Genomic DNA, 15,000 nt, shown 5'->3' on the forward strand with positions numbered 1-15,000 from the left:
ATACAAGGTAAACCTGATAGATAAAAAAAACATTTCGCATGTTTTTAAATGAAGTACTAATTGCCGATTCACTGTTTATAACAAGAATTTGAATTTAGGTTCCTTGTCTCCAAACAGTGGCCAGTGTTTCTTCCAGACTTTTTTCTTCGGGGGGGGGGGGGGGAGGGGTTAGAAGAGGGGGGGGGGGGCACGGGAGCACTTGAAATTTTCGGGGGGGGGGGGCGGACTCTATTAAAAGTATATATTTTCTATATAAATTCCATTTCGTTCGGGGGGGGGGGGGGTAAACCTTTCTTCGGGGGAAGGGGGGGGGGGGGCAGCATCCTGGAGATGCCTGGAAGAAACTCTGACAGGGGGGTACGTAACAACCAATTTCAGTGACCGGAGTGAACTATCAATTTTGCAGGGCGCTTTTTTTTTTGGTATGACACAATGGATATTGGAAAACAGTCACATTCTCTTTTCTTAAATTTGACTGTCTATAATTCAGTAATCAGTTATGTAGCTCAAAATATGCTTTTGTTTATGTTTTTCAACCTTATTTGACACCCCCTCCTCCATAGGGTCGACGCCCATGACGCCTCCACCCGTACTCCCCTAGCTACGCCTCTGGCTCCAAAAATTTGAAGTGACAGTTATAGGGGGCCTATATAATATATTGTCGAACATATGAAAATGTAAATTACATTGTAATCAGCTGACCTAAAGGAGATATTGTTTTTTTCCCCAGCTTTAGTGATGCAGACTATGTTAGGCCCTTAGTGGATTTTTATAAGGCTTTAAATGGAGTAGAGCATAAAAAGTATGAAACAGTTTTTATGGCACTCAAAATTTCCCAATTGAAAGTGAGGTAGATTGTAATGACTGACGAGAAGCCGCGTTGGTTGTTAACAGTCTTTATTATGTACAGACGCTATGATGCAAAGAGAGAGAGAGAAATGGCGAGAGAGAACTATATATAGATAACAACATGTAAGGGACATCACTCAAGATAACAATATAAATATAATACTAATACAGAGAGTGAGTTCCCTTGACCTCACAATTAACTCAATCTATTACATCCCTTTACCCTTAGAACACAATAACACATCTCTCAATAGAACAATTGATAGTATCCTAAAATCACCAATTATATTGTGACATGAACATTATGGTAGATTACATCCTTACAAACAATGCACAATATGCCACAACATAATCAAAATACAAAACAATAATGTCAAAGTCCTTTTGACCTTTAGAATCATAGGTCTAACTTATTTGGGACCTTGATTGTCCTGCTTGACCTTCTCAGTGGCTTTTGATTTGGTGACTCAAGATTCTGACCATCTGGATTCTCTATCTCAGGAGGTCTAGGATTTAAATCATTAACTCCAGAATTTACATTTTCTGACTCCAGACAACTTGGTTCACTCATATCAACAGAACTTGGTTGTGGAACAAACTGAGCTGGTGTGAACTGTTCAGATTTGGTGGGATTGACAGATTCACACTTATTATCTGCACAAGTTATTTTTAACTGGTCTGCATGTCTACGGACAATAAGTCCATCATTTGTTTTTACTTTATAAGACACAGGTCCTGTACATTGAACAATTTGACCTGGTATCCATTTTTCCTTTCTCCCATAATTTCTCAGATACACATTATCATTAACTGCAAATTCTCTTTCAATGGATGATTTGTCATGATTTACTTTTTGTGTATGTTGATGTTGGGAAACAGACCTTTGAACAGTTGGATGTAGTAGGTCAAGATGAGTTTTAATTTTCCTACCACATAGCAATTCACATGGTGCAACACCTGTTGTTATATGAGGAGTTGTGCGGTATTTGGTTAAGAACCTGTTTACTCTTTCTCTAAGAGAAAACTTGTTACCGGTATTCATTTTTACCATAGCGGTTTTGAATATGCCTACCGCTCTTTCAGCCAAACCATTCCCAGCAGGATGATAGGGGGATGTGGTTATATGCTCAATACCATTTGCCACACAAAACAGTTTAAACTCATGAGCTGTGAAACTAGGCCCATTATCTGAAACAATTTGATCTGGTAATCCATGAGTTGAAAATATTTCCTTAAGTTCTATAATGGTATCATTTGCAGTGATTGTGTTCATGATTTTAACTTCTAACCATTTAGAATGTGAATCAATAACAATTAAGAACATTTTGTTCATGAAAGGTCCTGCGAAATCTATATGTATACGTTTCCATGGCTCGATTGGCCAGTCCCAGTTTTGCAAAGGTGCTGTAGCTGGTTGATTTGAATGTTGTGCACAGCTTGAACAAAGCTTTACATATTTTTCAATATCAGCATCCATATGTGGCCACCAGAACCATGATCTTGCTAGACTCTTCATTTTGGAAGAACCAAGATGAGTATCATGTAAAGTTCTTAAAACTTCTTTTTGTAACATTTTGGGGATAATTACTCTTGACCCCCATAGTATACATCCATCTTCTAGACTTAACTCTGTTTTTCTTATTTTATATGGCTTTAAGTCATCATTCACAGACTCTTCAGGCCAACCATTCTTACTGTACTCATATACTTTTATTAAGCACTCATCTTTTTGTGTTTCTCTTTTAATATCATTCACATTTATATTGGAGTTATCCATGATAGTGAAGAGAACAAATACATCTTCTGGTACATAGCTCAGGCTTTGGTTTTTTAAAGGTAATCTACTAAGACTATCTGCACAATTCTCAGATCCAGGTTTGTATTTCAATTCATAATTGTATGCAGTTAGTGTGATAGCCCATCTTTGAATTCTTGGTGGGGCATGCTCAGGTAGGGTTTTGTTTTCTCCAAATAAACCTAGCAACGGTTTATGATCTGTAAAGATGGTGAACTTCCTACCAAACAGAAACTTATGAAATTTCTTAACACCAAAAATGATGCCTAAGCCTTCCCTATCTAACTGAGAATAATTTTTCTCAGCCTGGTTCAAAGATCTACTGGCAAAAGCAATGGGTCTGTCACCCTTCTCATCCATGTGGGACAAGACTGCTCCTACACCATCTGGTGAAGCATCACATGTTAATATAAGTCTTTTCCCTGGGTCATAGTGAGTTAGTAAGGTGTCAGCAGACAAAGCCTCTTTTGCTGTGTTAAAAGCAGCTTCTTGTTGTTTACCCCAGTGCCAAGTTGCATTTTTCTGTAGCAGCTTGTACAGTGGTGATAGTTTACCAGACAGATTCCCTATGAACTTTGCATAGTAATTTATCAAGCCCAAAAAAGCTCTTAGTTGTTGGGTATTTTCAGGTTTGGGTGCTTCTTTAATGGCTTTTGTTTTCTCAGGTTGAGGTCTGATGCCTTGCTTGCTTAATACATAACCAAGAAAACTAATTTCTGTCAACATGAATTGACATTTATCTTTGTTTATCTTTAAACCTTTTTCACCAACAATTTTCAATACTTTATCAAGTGTTTTAAGATGTTCAGTGTCATTCTTACCAGTTATGTATACATTGTCAAAATAAACACAAACATTTGGAATGTCCTTAAAAATACTGTCCATGACAGCTTGGAAAATTCCAGGGCTAGATGATATGCCAAAACATAGTCTTTCATATTGGTAGAGTCCTTTATGTGTGTTTATTGTCGTATAGACTTTTGAATCTGGATGCAGTTCTAGTTGAGTGTAAGCATGACTAAAGTCTAATTCAGTGAATTTGTCTCCTCCTGCCAAATTCAAAGAAATTTCCTCAATGTTAGGTATAGGGTACCTATTTAGCTCTATTTGCTTATTCAGTGTAGTTTTGTAGTCTCCACAAATTCTTATAGAACCATCCTTCTTTAACACTGGCACAATGGGTGTCGCCCAATCGGAATAGTCTACCTTCTTTATAATGCCATTAGATTCCAATCTACTTAGCTCATTTTCAATTTTATTCCTCATTGCATAAGGTGGAACTCTAGCTTTGCAGTATCTTGGATTTGTATCTTTAATGCTTAACTTCACTGTTCTATCATTTAGTAATCCAGAGTTACCAAAAACACATTTATTTTCAGATATAACTTTATCTAGTGAAGTAAGACTAGATTCTTTTACATTCTTCAATGAACAAATACTCTCCCAATTTAACTTAAGATCACTTAACCAGTTCCTACCCAGTAATGGCGGTCCATTTCCTTCAACCACAAGAAGAGGAAGTTTAACACTTTGACCATTATAACTTACATGAACCATACACTCTCCTATTACCGGAACATTGTCACCAGTGTATGTTGTTAGACACTTGTGACACGGCTGTAGAGACACTGATCCTCCTGTGACAGCGTCAAAATCTTTCTTTGTGATGACTGTTAGTGATGCTCCAGTGTCAAGTTGGAAGCTGATGCTCTTACCGTTGATATTAACTTGTACATTGATGGGAGCATGACTTATTGATTTCACAGAGAACAGGTTGAAATCCGGCTGCAAATCAATTTGAGCATTTTCACAGGTAGAGTGGTTCATTGGTTGGGTTAGGTAGTCTTGGTGAGAGTTAACATAGTGCTGCTTTTGGTTGCGGTACTGTCTTGACTGGCTAGATTTAGCAACAGACGAAGACTTTGCAAAGCAGGCCTTGGCAATGTGACCTTGCTTACCGCACTTATAACAAGTTGCAGACTTGAACTTGCACCGATGAGATGCATGGGGACCCCTGCATCGATGACATATTTGATAATTATTACTAGATTTAGATCTAGGATTTGAACGAGCAGGGTGTTTAGCATAAGTTGGAATGCTCTGTTGGGGTTGATGTTTATTGACTAACCTGCTGTTTACTGCATGGATCCCTGAAGGCGTAAGAGATTTCGCCGCATCTGATGACTGCTGGTATGAATTTGCAAGTTGTATTGCTTTTTCCAATTTTAGATCTGACTCGAGCAGCAACTTTCTTTGAATATCAGGGCTGTTTACACCTGTCACAAACTTTTCACATAATCTGTCAGACAGCGTGTCTCCGAATTCACAAAATTCACTTAAATGACGTAAAGCAGCAACATATTCTGATATTGACTCGTTTGGTTGACGAGTCCTACTGTCAAATCTAGCTCGACATAGAAACTTTGATGGGGTAGGCGCATGGTGGTCTGTTAGCAATTTGCTCAGCTCGTTAAAGCTCTTGGTATCTGGACTAGCTGGTGCGCATAAGTCCTTTAGTAGCCTAAATTGTTGAGGCCCTATGACTGTTAACAAAACAGCTCTCTTTTTGGCTTCTATCGTCACGTCGTTAGCTTCTAGGTAAAAGCTTAACCTCTCTAGGTAATCTTGAATGATTTCATCATTCGCATCAAATTCTTTTATTTGGCCATACAGCGCCATAATTCTAGAAATAATTAGCTAATAAGCTCTAGCAAACCTCTTTTTTGCGTAAGTAGGTGCTCTTTCTAGTAGATGTTTATCCTTCGTCGCCAAATGAGGTAGATTGTAATGACTGACGAGAAGCCGCGTTGGTTGTTAACAGTCTTTATTATGTACAGACGCTATGATGCAAAGAGAGAGAGAGAAATGGCGAGAGAGAACTATATATAGATAACAACATGTAAGGGACATCACTCAAGATAACAATATAAATATAATACTAATACAGAGAGTGAGTTCCCTTGACCTCACAATTAACTCAATCTATTACAGAAAGCATTGAAAATGACACGATCGCGCCGTCTGTAATAGCAGTAACTTAACACGGGACCAGAATTTCTTCCAGGTATCTCTTCCAACCTCCGACCCTCTACCCCGAAAAATGTTTACCGCCCCCTCCCACCCGAACGAAATAGAATTCATATGGACAATATATGCTCTAACTAGTGTTCGCCCCCCCCCCCCCTTAAAATACTAAGTGCCCCCCCCCCCCCCCCCGGAGAAAAAACGAAACACTGCACGGGATAGCTGCCATTTGGTTGTTTTTTTGGGGGGGGGGGGTATTCTGTCCAGTTGATTCCAAGTTCGTCCTGTATTTGCTTTATGTGCCTCGAGTTTACTTGCAATGTGTTTTTGAATAGCACGTTTTCTGTTTTCGTTTGGATTTCTAGTTTAGGCTATAGACCTAACCCCCCGACCAAGCCATTGTTATGTCTCTCTTGTATTTCAACGGGACTGGGATAGACCACTCGCAAGACGACATATTTAGAACACCTGTCTAATACAATTATCTGGATTTTTAGCACCATATCTTTGCTACTTCCACTGGCCTCTGCTCCGGATTAAAAAAAAACAAAAAAAAAACCTTCAATGGTTGCCATGTATCTTGTGATCGTTTACCTAAACCTACAAATACTACTTTCAGTATCAATCACGCAGCAAATGTATATCAATTAATTTCAATCGCGCAGTAAATGTACATCATTTGACTGTTGACGTCAATCGCGCTATAAATGTAGGCCTACATAATTTATGGTCACTCACGTTGAAAATGTACATTAATGTCAATCACGCAGCAAATTTGAAAGCATCAAATACGCATAAACCAACATATCTAAATGACTTTAGGCTTCATTAAAACGCTCTGTGTTCTTCACCAAAAGCCAATTGTAAAAAAAAAAAAAAAAAAAAAAAAAAACATCGATTTGTGCAGAATCGTGAAGAAAACGAGCCGTTCATGACGCTAATATTGTGACACCCGATACTCACTTCAAACAAAGAACATCAAGACAGCGAATAAAATATAAACGTGATTGCCTTTATCACATGGTTACTTTATTTCGATATCACGATTGTAGGGGAAATCCTTTCAATTCTGAAGGGTATGCGGGTACCTAACTAACGTTAGGAAAAGTAAAGGCGGCTGGGTCAAGAAAATTGGTATAATGCTGGGCATAATACTGACCACATTATCTCTTCATATGCCGAGGTCAAGAAACATATAAACTCTACTCTGCCTAATAGATCGCTAGGTCTAGAGAGGAATATTTACTTTACTTTCAAATGTCACTAAAATTAAGAACGAAGAAGAAGAAATCTTAAGTACTTTCTTCTTCTTCGTTCTAAATTTTTAGTGTTGGAAGGGATCGAGCCTTAACTGCCAGAGGGTTTGAACTCGAGACTTTTTCGAATTTTATCAACCATGAGCTTTTGCCGACTCCATCACAATTAAGGATACGTGTCAACTGGTTAAGCACCATTGAGGCCATTTCAGCCTGCTTTTCTTTTTGGATTTGCTTCCATAGCCTTTGTCCAACCAAGTACAAACTACAAGGCAGCAGTTGTTTGATTTTGGAGTTGTCTCTTCTAGAAGAGTGGCTGTCCCTAGCTAACGAGCCTCATCTGCCCGAGGGTTTGAACTCGAGACTTCATCTTAAGTACGATATCAGATTATAGAGTGGTGGACTCCACCTTTGATTTTTATTTTTAAATTGTGAGCATATATTGAACGAATTGAACGAATTTGATGATTTAGTATTTTCGGTACTAAATAAAATAATAAAAGGCAAAAGTAATTTGTATTTTTCTCAATGTATCATTGACAAGAAAATGTAAACAACCATGGCATAACCAAAGATATAAGTTTAATAAAATATATTACCGGCAAAGTAAAAAGTGGATTTACAGATGTGAAATACACGCCTGTTTTATGCTTATCAAAGCTTTTCAACTCAAGTGAAACGTGAAGTTAAAATTTTGAATTGATGTAAATTTAACTGATGTAAATAAATAGAAATAAAGATTAAAATAAAATATTTTAGTTTCTATGCATTTGCAACTTTTGCAACATTAAACCTTAAAATATAAAATTAATGAAATTTTCTGAAGTATTCTTTGCCTCTATGCAGGCAAAGTAGATAAAAATACGTAAAATACGTTAATTTAATCCAGGGGTCTCCAAACTACGGCCCGCGGGCCGGATACGGCCCGCGAAGTCCTCTCATCCGGCCCGCGGAGATCTTTTTGTCCAAGGAAAAATCGTTTGTTGGTGATGCCTAGGGAACTTTGCGTATAAAAATAAAAGACATGCCTGGAAGAAACTGGCCCCCGAACTGAAATTTGATAGTAAATGCGGCCCTCGGACTGAAAAGTTTGGAGATCCCTGATTAATCGATGACAACGATACTGATCGTAAGCTTCTCATCAAACTCGGCGGATGCCATTGAAGGCACACGATGAAACATAATAGCATCTTTGTTTCTTCGTTTGTACATACTTTAATTTAATTTGATTTCTCGGTCAGTATGTAGTTCCTTTTACCTCGACCTGGATCTAAACTTGCGAGTGAAATTTCAACCACTTCTATCAAACAGATTTGTTTCAAACTTGATATGCAGGTCGAGACAACACAGCGTGACAAATTAGATTTAAATCGAGCTATAAAAAGAATTAAATATTGAAATTATAAAATACTTATCTTATTGAGTTATTTCCCATAAATCGGTGCGTTCATTTAATTCGCGAGTGGTTTTTTTTTTTTTTTTTTTTACTAAATCTACTAGTTTTAAGTTATGGGATTCGATTATACTAAAGTAAAAAAATATATAATTAAAACACTAAATATAAAACGTTTATAAAAACATACTTTTATTTTCAAATGCTTAAATGCCTACAAAAGAAGAAAACTAAAATTTTTTTCTCTAAAATTATCATAGTACACAACTATTAAATTAACCATAAAGAAAAGAGTGGAGCGTTTTATGTATTAAATCCTCTTAATAACATTGCGTAAGCGACACACACTTTTCTTTATAGTAAACCGATGCTTTCAGCAAGCAATATAAATTGTGTTTTTACTGGTAAAGTTTAAATTAGCACTAAAATGAAACAAAGAACACGATAATTTAATGACGACACGACGCAAGGAACACGATGATTTAATGACGAAATGATGCGAGCAACCCGATAATTTAATGTTAATCAGCTCCATCTGTCTAGCAGTTATCACGGGGGTCCTCAGATTACCACAACTGGACACTCAAGTTGGCGAGTCTAGCTTTAAAAGTCACCAAAGTTACTTTCAGTTGTTGAAAGAAGAATTCTTAAACCTATCTCCATTGGCAAACAACAATATACATACATTATTTATCAGTGGTGTAGAAAAGATGTTATAGGGGTAGTTTCAGTTTTTCCCTATACACACACTACACACGTAGGCACATGCACACACTCCCGCATACACACACACACTCTCTCTCACACACACACACTACACACGTACGCACCCACGCATACATGCAAGCACCCACGCACATGCACACACTCACGCACACACACACTCACTCACACACACACACATATATATATATATATATATATAAATATATATATATATATATATATATATATATATATATATATATATATACACACACATATATATATATACACACACACACATATATATATATATATATATATATATATATATATATATATATATATATATATATATATATATATATATATATATATATATATATATATATATATATATATTATTTTGAGAATCCCTGATGTATAGATGTCAGAAAAATGTTGTACAAAACAAAACCTCCCATGACGTGACAACGTTGTAACAAGTTTCTTGATGCTGTGCGAAGATTATCTCTGTTGAGTTTGTTGCAGATTTTGTTAAAAGTTAAAAGAACCAATGGGGGATTTAGAACACGGAATCTGATTGTCCACAGAAGGGATTAAGGTCAGTAAAAGTAGATTGAATCTTCATACTGATTGTAATCATTTATTGTTGTCAGGAATTGCTCAAACCTTTTAATAAAAGAACATTCATAAGCTTTTGCGAGTTAATAAAATTTATTTTAATAATGAATGGGATTTTTAGAGGTATAAAGGTATTCATTTGACTCGCTAAGTGAATGTGGCTCCGCTAATCTTGCAATCAGAGTTTCTTCCAGGCATGTCTATAGAAAAAACACAATCCAACCTCAGCTTCAGTATTCTTCTTACAAACCAACCATCCAGTCAAAAATGCTAGAAGATTATTTTTTTTTAATTGTAAAAAAAATTGATTATGGTCGGCTGCGGGCCCCTAAACGTCCTGAAAATGTTATTTTTGTCTCCTATATTTCCCCACACACCAGACTCAAAGAGTACAAAGAGAAGATAAGCATCATGGAACTTTTTAGCGTGTGCTTGACTCTCTTATGCCTGGCAAATTTAATAGATATAGGTACGTTTTATTTTTACTTTAATTCGTTCGAATAAAAAATTATTTAGTGAACAAAAAATTGGTGATACATTTTTACAGACCTCTCAATGAAAAGTACCGTAGCTTATTGTAATTTCCAAGGTCCTAACCTGGTTAAAATATTGTACATTTTCTGTAAACAAAACTTGGTTAAAATCTTCTACATAAAAAAACTTCTTGAAATCTTCTCTGAGCCAAACCCATTTGAATGTTTCTTTCTTCTGTCTGGTGGGGATGGTGCCTAAACAGCCTAAGATGTGAAGCCGGGGGGGCTGTTGTAGGGGTGATTTATATATTATTTCTTAATATTATTTATTGTATTTATTTACATAGGGTACGGCGTAGACTTTCTGTATTCTTATTTGCGGAGTGTCTCAGGTTTATATTGGTTAAATAAATAAATTTACTCGACCGAGTACTCTGTTCTCTGATACCTCTGTTCTCTGCTACCTCTGTTCTCTGCTATCTCTGTTCTCTGCTATCTCTGTTCTCTGCTACCTCTGTTCTCTGCTACCTCTGTTCTCTGCTACCTCTGTTCTCTGCTACCTCTGTTCTCTGCTATCTCTGTTCTCTGCTATCTCTGTTCTCTGCTACCTCTGTTCTCTGCTACCTCTGCTACCTCTGCTACCTCTGCTATCTCTGTTCTCTGCTATCTCTGTTCTCTGCTACCTCTGCTACCTCTGCTACCTCTGTTCTCTGCTACCTCTGTTCTCTGCTATCTCTGTTCTCTGCTATCTCTGTTCTCTGCTATCTCTGTTCTCTGCTATCTCTGTTCTCTGCTACCTCTGTTCTCTGTTCTCTGCTACCTCTGTTCTCTGCTATCTCTGTTCTCTGCTATCTCTGTTCTCTGCTACCTGTTCGCTGCTATCTCTGTTCTCTATTACTTTTGCTCTCTATTATCTGTTTTTTTGTTTACAAAAACAACTAACAGTCTTCTGTTTTCATCTTGGTGTCAGGATATAGCCTCATAAGCAGGGACTGGATCGAAAGAGATATTTTAAACAGGACTCGACCTGGATGGCTAGGTACCACATTCTTTGAGTCATAGCTACCATCATTCCTGAATCATTGCTACCATCATCCATTTCCTGTGGATGTTGTCAAACATTAAGTTAATTATCTGTATTCATCATTCTACTACTCATTGTAATCCCAATGTCATCGCCAGTAGTGTCGCTAGGTCGGGTGTCAACCGGTATGGCACCTCATTGTGTCAACCCCCTAGGCATATATATATATATATATATATATATATATATATATATATATATATATATATATATATATATATATATATATATATATGTGTGTGTGTGTGTGTAGGCCTATGTGTGTATGTGTAGGCATATAGTTAAAATATATGCCATATACACCGTGTATGCATGTGCATAAGCATGTTCATATGCATTTTTATGCCGTTTTTTTGTGTGGGTGTATTTAAAATTCTTAAAGCAACCCACTTTGGGGGTGAACTACGACTTCTATTTGAATTCTATAGTGATCAAAGAGATTTTCTTTCCAACGGCTGAACCCGTTAGAAGCTCTTTACCTTTCATTTTGTTCTGATCAGTCCAGTGCTTGTCTTTAAAAGTTGTGATTGGTGTCACTCCTTCTTCCCTTGTTGCGTAATGGCGCCGATTTGGCACACAGTATATTGATTCACTTATTAATTTAAAGAAAAAAACAACATCTTCTTCACAGTAAATTATAACATGTGGTCTCACCCTCACCCGGTCGTTGATTGATTGACGTATCAGTTATTGAAAATGTTTAACAAAACTTATTTCCCTTTTAAATTTTACAATTGGTGCTCCCCCTCCACCCACCAAGGTGATAATTTTATTCTGTGCGCACTTAATACTAACGATGTCTATCTGAAGCCGGTTATTAATACAGCATTGTTTCCTCTATAGTTAGCAAGCCCCCCCCCCCTATCAATGTGCATGTAAAAAATTATTTAACTATTAAATGATCTGTCAAAAATCATTTCTATTATGTAAATTTTGCAATGTTTATCCTTGGTGTCACCCGGTGAGGTTCGCACCCCCCCCCCCTCTCGCGACATCTTTGACTGACACAAGATAGATATTTCAGCTAAATGGGTAACAAGAAATCCATAGGCACACTGTGTTAAAATATGTTAGCAGTGTTTAACAGCTGGTCTTGTAAGCTGAAATGTATTGAATGTGTAATCACTCATTTGTCTTCAATTGCATCTAATTCTAATGCGACGGCGTAGTTGGTACAGCGCACGATTGCTAACCCTTAAGACATGTGTGGGTGGGTGAGTAGGCGGACGGACGAACAGACGAACAGAAGGTTTTTTGGATGTAAATGTAAAGTTCCCTTTCAAACCTGACGGTCTATAGGGCAAGTGAAGTAGAGTTCACTCGTTTCTGTGAACTCGTCATATGAGGAGAGAGTGTTGTCATCACTATACCCAGCCGCCTTTACTTTCCGTTACGTGAGTCAGGTACCCATCAGAGTTGGGTGGACTCAGGGGCGGTCTACTGACTTTAACCCGGATTCGAACTCGAGACTTACGGGTTAGCAGTCCAGCTCTCTTACCGGTAGACCACTTCGTGTGTAGTAAAGGTAATTTTCCACTTTAAAAAAAAGAGGAATAACCTATCACCATTATTATTAATTATTTCTAGACACAGATAACCCTGACAGTAAAATCATCTCCGGCGTTCTAATCGGCATCACTGGCATGTGCCTTGTGTTCTTTATTGTGCTGCTAATCAAATTCTTAAAACCCGGCGAACCAGAAAACGAGACAGATTGTGAAGAAACGACGGAACAAATCAACGAGAGCGCCATTACCAACTCGGTAAAAAAAAATAATAAGAATCTTGGACAGTGCAACAGCTTACTACATTTTATATTTAGTTTACATTGGTTTATTATTTGAGCTTATTTTTAACTGTTGTGTTAGGGAGCGACAAAAAATGCGCAAAGGAAAACTGCGCAAAAAAAAGTGCGATAGGGATTTTTAAAAAATCTATAAGTAACACGTTTGCAAAGAATTACCACATGTAAAGTGTAGCATAATTAAAAAAAAAATTCCCTAGATATATAACTAAACAAGCGGCCCACGCTTTTGATTATAGTGATATAAATAGTAGTGCATTAATATATTTAAAGAAAGTATTTTTTTATACAAAAAGTAACCGCAGATTTATTTTATTTTTAATAAAAATTGTATTATTTCCTTCTTTTTAGTGCATTTATAAAAGCTTGTAATTATAAACGTTTTTATGTATTTACTATTTCAATTTTTTAAATACATTTTTAATCAATAATTATAGCAATGTCTAAAACAGTTACCCGTGTTTGATTTTCTAAACGACGTCCCTTTATTTAAGGGATCCAAAATTGAACTCAAGTATGAGAGATATGATCCACAAATGCATGCATGCCATTAAAATCGAATAGAAGTATGTTGTAATAAAGCTACCGTTTTTAGACTTTTAATCAAAACCTACAGTTAAGTATTCAATATGTAAAATATATTGTTTTCACAAGGCTACATAGCTAATGTAAAAGGGTTGTTATAATAATTTCGTAATGAAATTAAAAGGTTTTTATTGTGTTTTTCAAGCATGTCTTAGTTACACTTGGTTAATTTAGCTATTCTTGTGAAAGTTATTTCCCTTGATATTTTTAAAAATTTTTGATATTTAAATGGGAGATAATTCGTTGCTTAACTTTACATTTCTTTCAAATTCTTACACCTTAGGTTGTATAAATATAACTTTAAGTTATTATTTGCTACGAGCCGACCCGCGGCATATCATATGCCGCTATTTAGTTGTTATATCTTCTACTTTTCAGTAATTCATAATTTGTGAATTCGACAGTACCAATGCTGCCACTGAAAATATTTGCTTTAAAACACTAAAACCCTACTTTCCACCAACCCTTACCCCCCACCCCCACCCACGTGAAAGCAGCCTCCACTTAGTTACTTCCCTAAGTATAAAAAAAGTTTTAAACTAGATCTAAATTATCTGCCCCTAATAGCCGTCACCAAACCCGTCTCTGTGATTGTAAAATGTAAACCGCGTGAACCACAGCTCACCAGACCATGTGAGGGGGTGGGGGTGGTAGCGATGGAGAGGAAGAGAGGGGACTGTAAGGCGCGCTTGCAGCTTGTTTTCTAACGGCTCCCAGAAGAGAATTATATATATAGATAGATAGATTAAAGTGTATTAGTATAACGAGTATGTATTTGCGCAATTTTTGCGCATTTTTCCGTTGCGCAATTTCGTGCGAACTGTTTTTATTCAATTAATTTTTTTTATCCACAGATGACAACAGACAGCACCGCAGATATAGTCACCTCGAAAGATGACACCGTGCAACTGTAGTGCACATATATCTTTTTTTTTCATTTAACGTTGCATTTATGTTGATTCGGGATTTGAACTTATTTTTTTATTGCACTTTGCATGCTAGCTAGGTTTGTGCTATACAGTGGTGTAGCAGGATTTTGTCTTGGGGAAGTGTGTGTGTGGGTAGTTTTTTTCTCTTTCTCTCTCTATATATGTATGTATTTCATAATGATTTGAAAATTGTAAAATTGTGGTGCCAAATGCTGTAGCTTACTTAGAGACAACTGTCGTTTTGAGGGTATGTGGAGGGGGGGGGGGATTATAACATTTTTCTTTTGCATTTATTATCTGAGAATATATTTCCATTACAATTTAAAAACTTCCTATTATAAACGCAAAATAACGGCTAACATTCTATAGGCCTATATATTATATAACGTTATTTTTAAATGCAAGAGTTGTCATACTTTCTAGTCTCCCCTTCCCCATCGTCACAAAATTCCACCGGCACGTTATCCCCATAGGAGTGAGAC

General features: G+C 36.7%; 1 protein-coding gene across 1 annotated transcript; it reads left to right on the plus strand.

Moving 5' to 3' along the window:
- The first annotated feature begins 9,531 nt into the window (after positions 1-9,531).
- LOC131930529 (uncharacterized) lies at positions 9,532-14,758 on the plus strand. Its single transcript, XM_059287061.1, has 5 exons — positions 9,532-9,623; positions 10,024-10,112; positions 11,087-11,155; positions 12,788-12,963; positions 14,444-14,758. The coding sequence occupies exons 2-5, from the start codon at positions 10,055-10,057 to the stop codon at positions 14,501-14,503; spliced, it is 363 nt and encodes a 120-aa protein (XP_059143044.1). The 5' UTR covers positions 9,532-9,623; positions 10,024-10,054; the 3' UTR covers positions 14,504-14,758.
- Positions 14,759-15,000: the final 242 nt, after the last annotated feature.

The sequence above is a fragment of the Physella acuta genome, unplaced genomic scaffold, assembly GCF_028476545.2.
Source record: "Physella acuta isolate Inbredline_101_S28 unplaced genomic scaffold, ASM2847654v3 ptg001796l, whole genome shotgun sequence".
Lineage (NCBI taxonomy): Eukaryota > Metazoa > Mollusca > Gastropoda > Physidae > Physella > Physella acuta.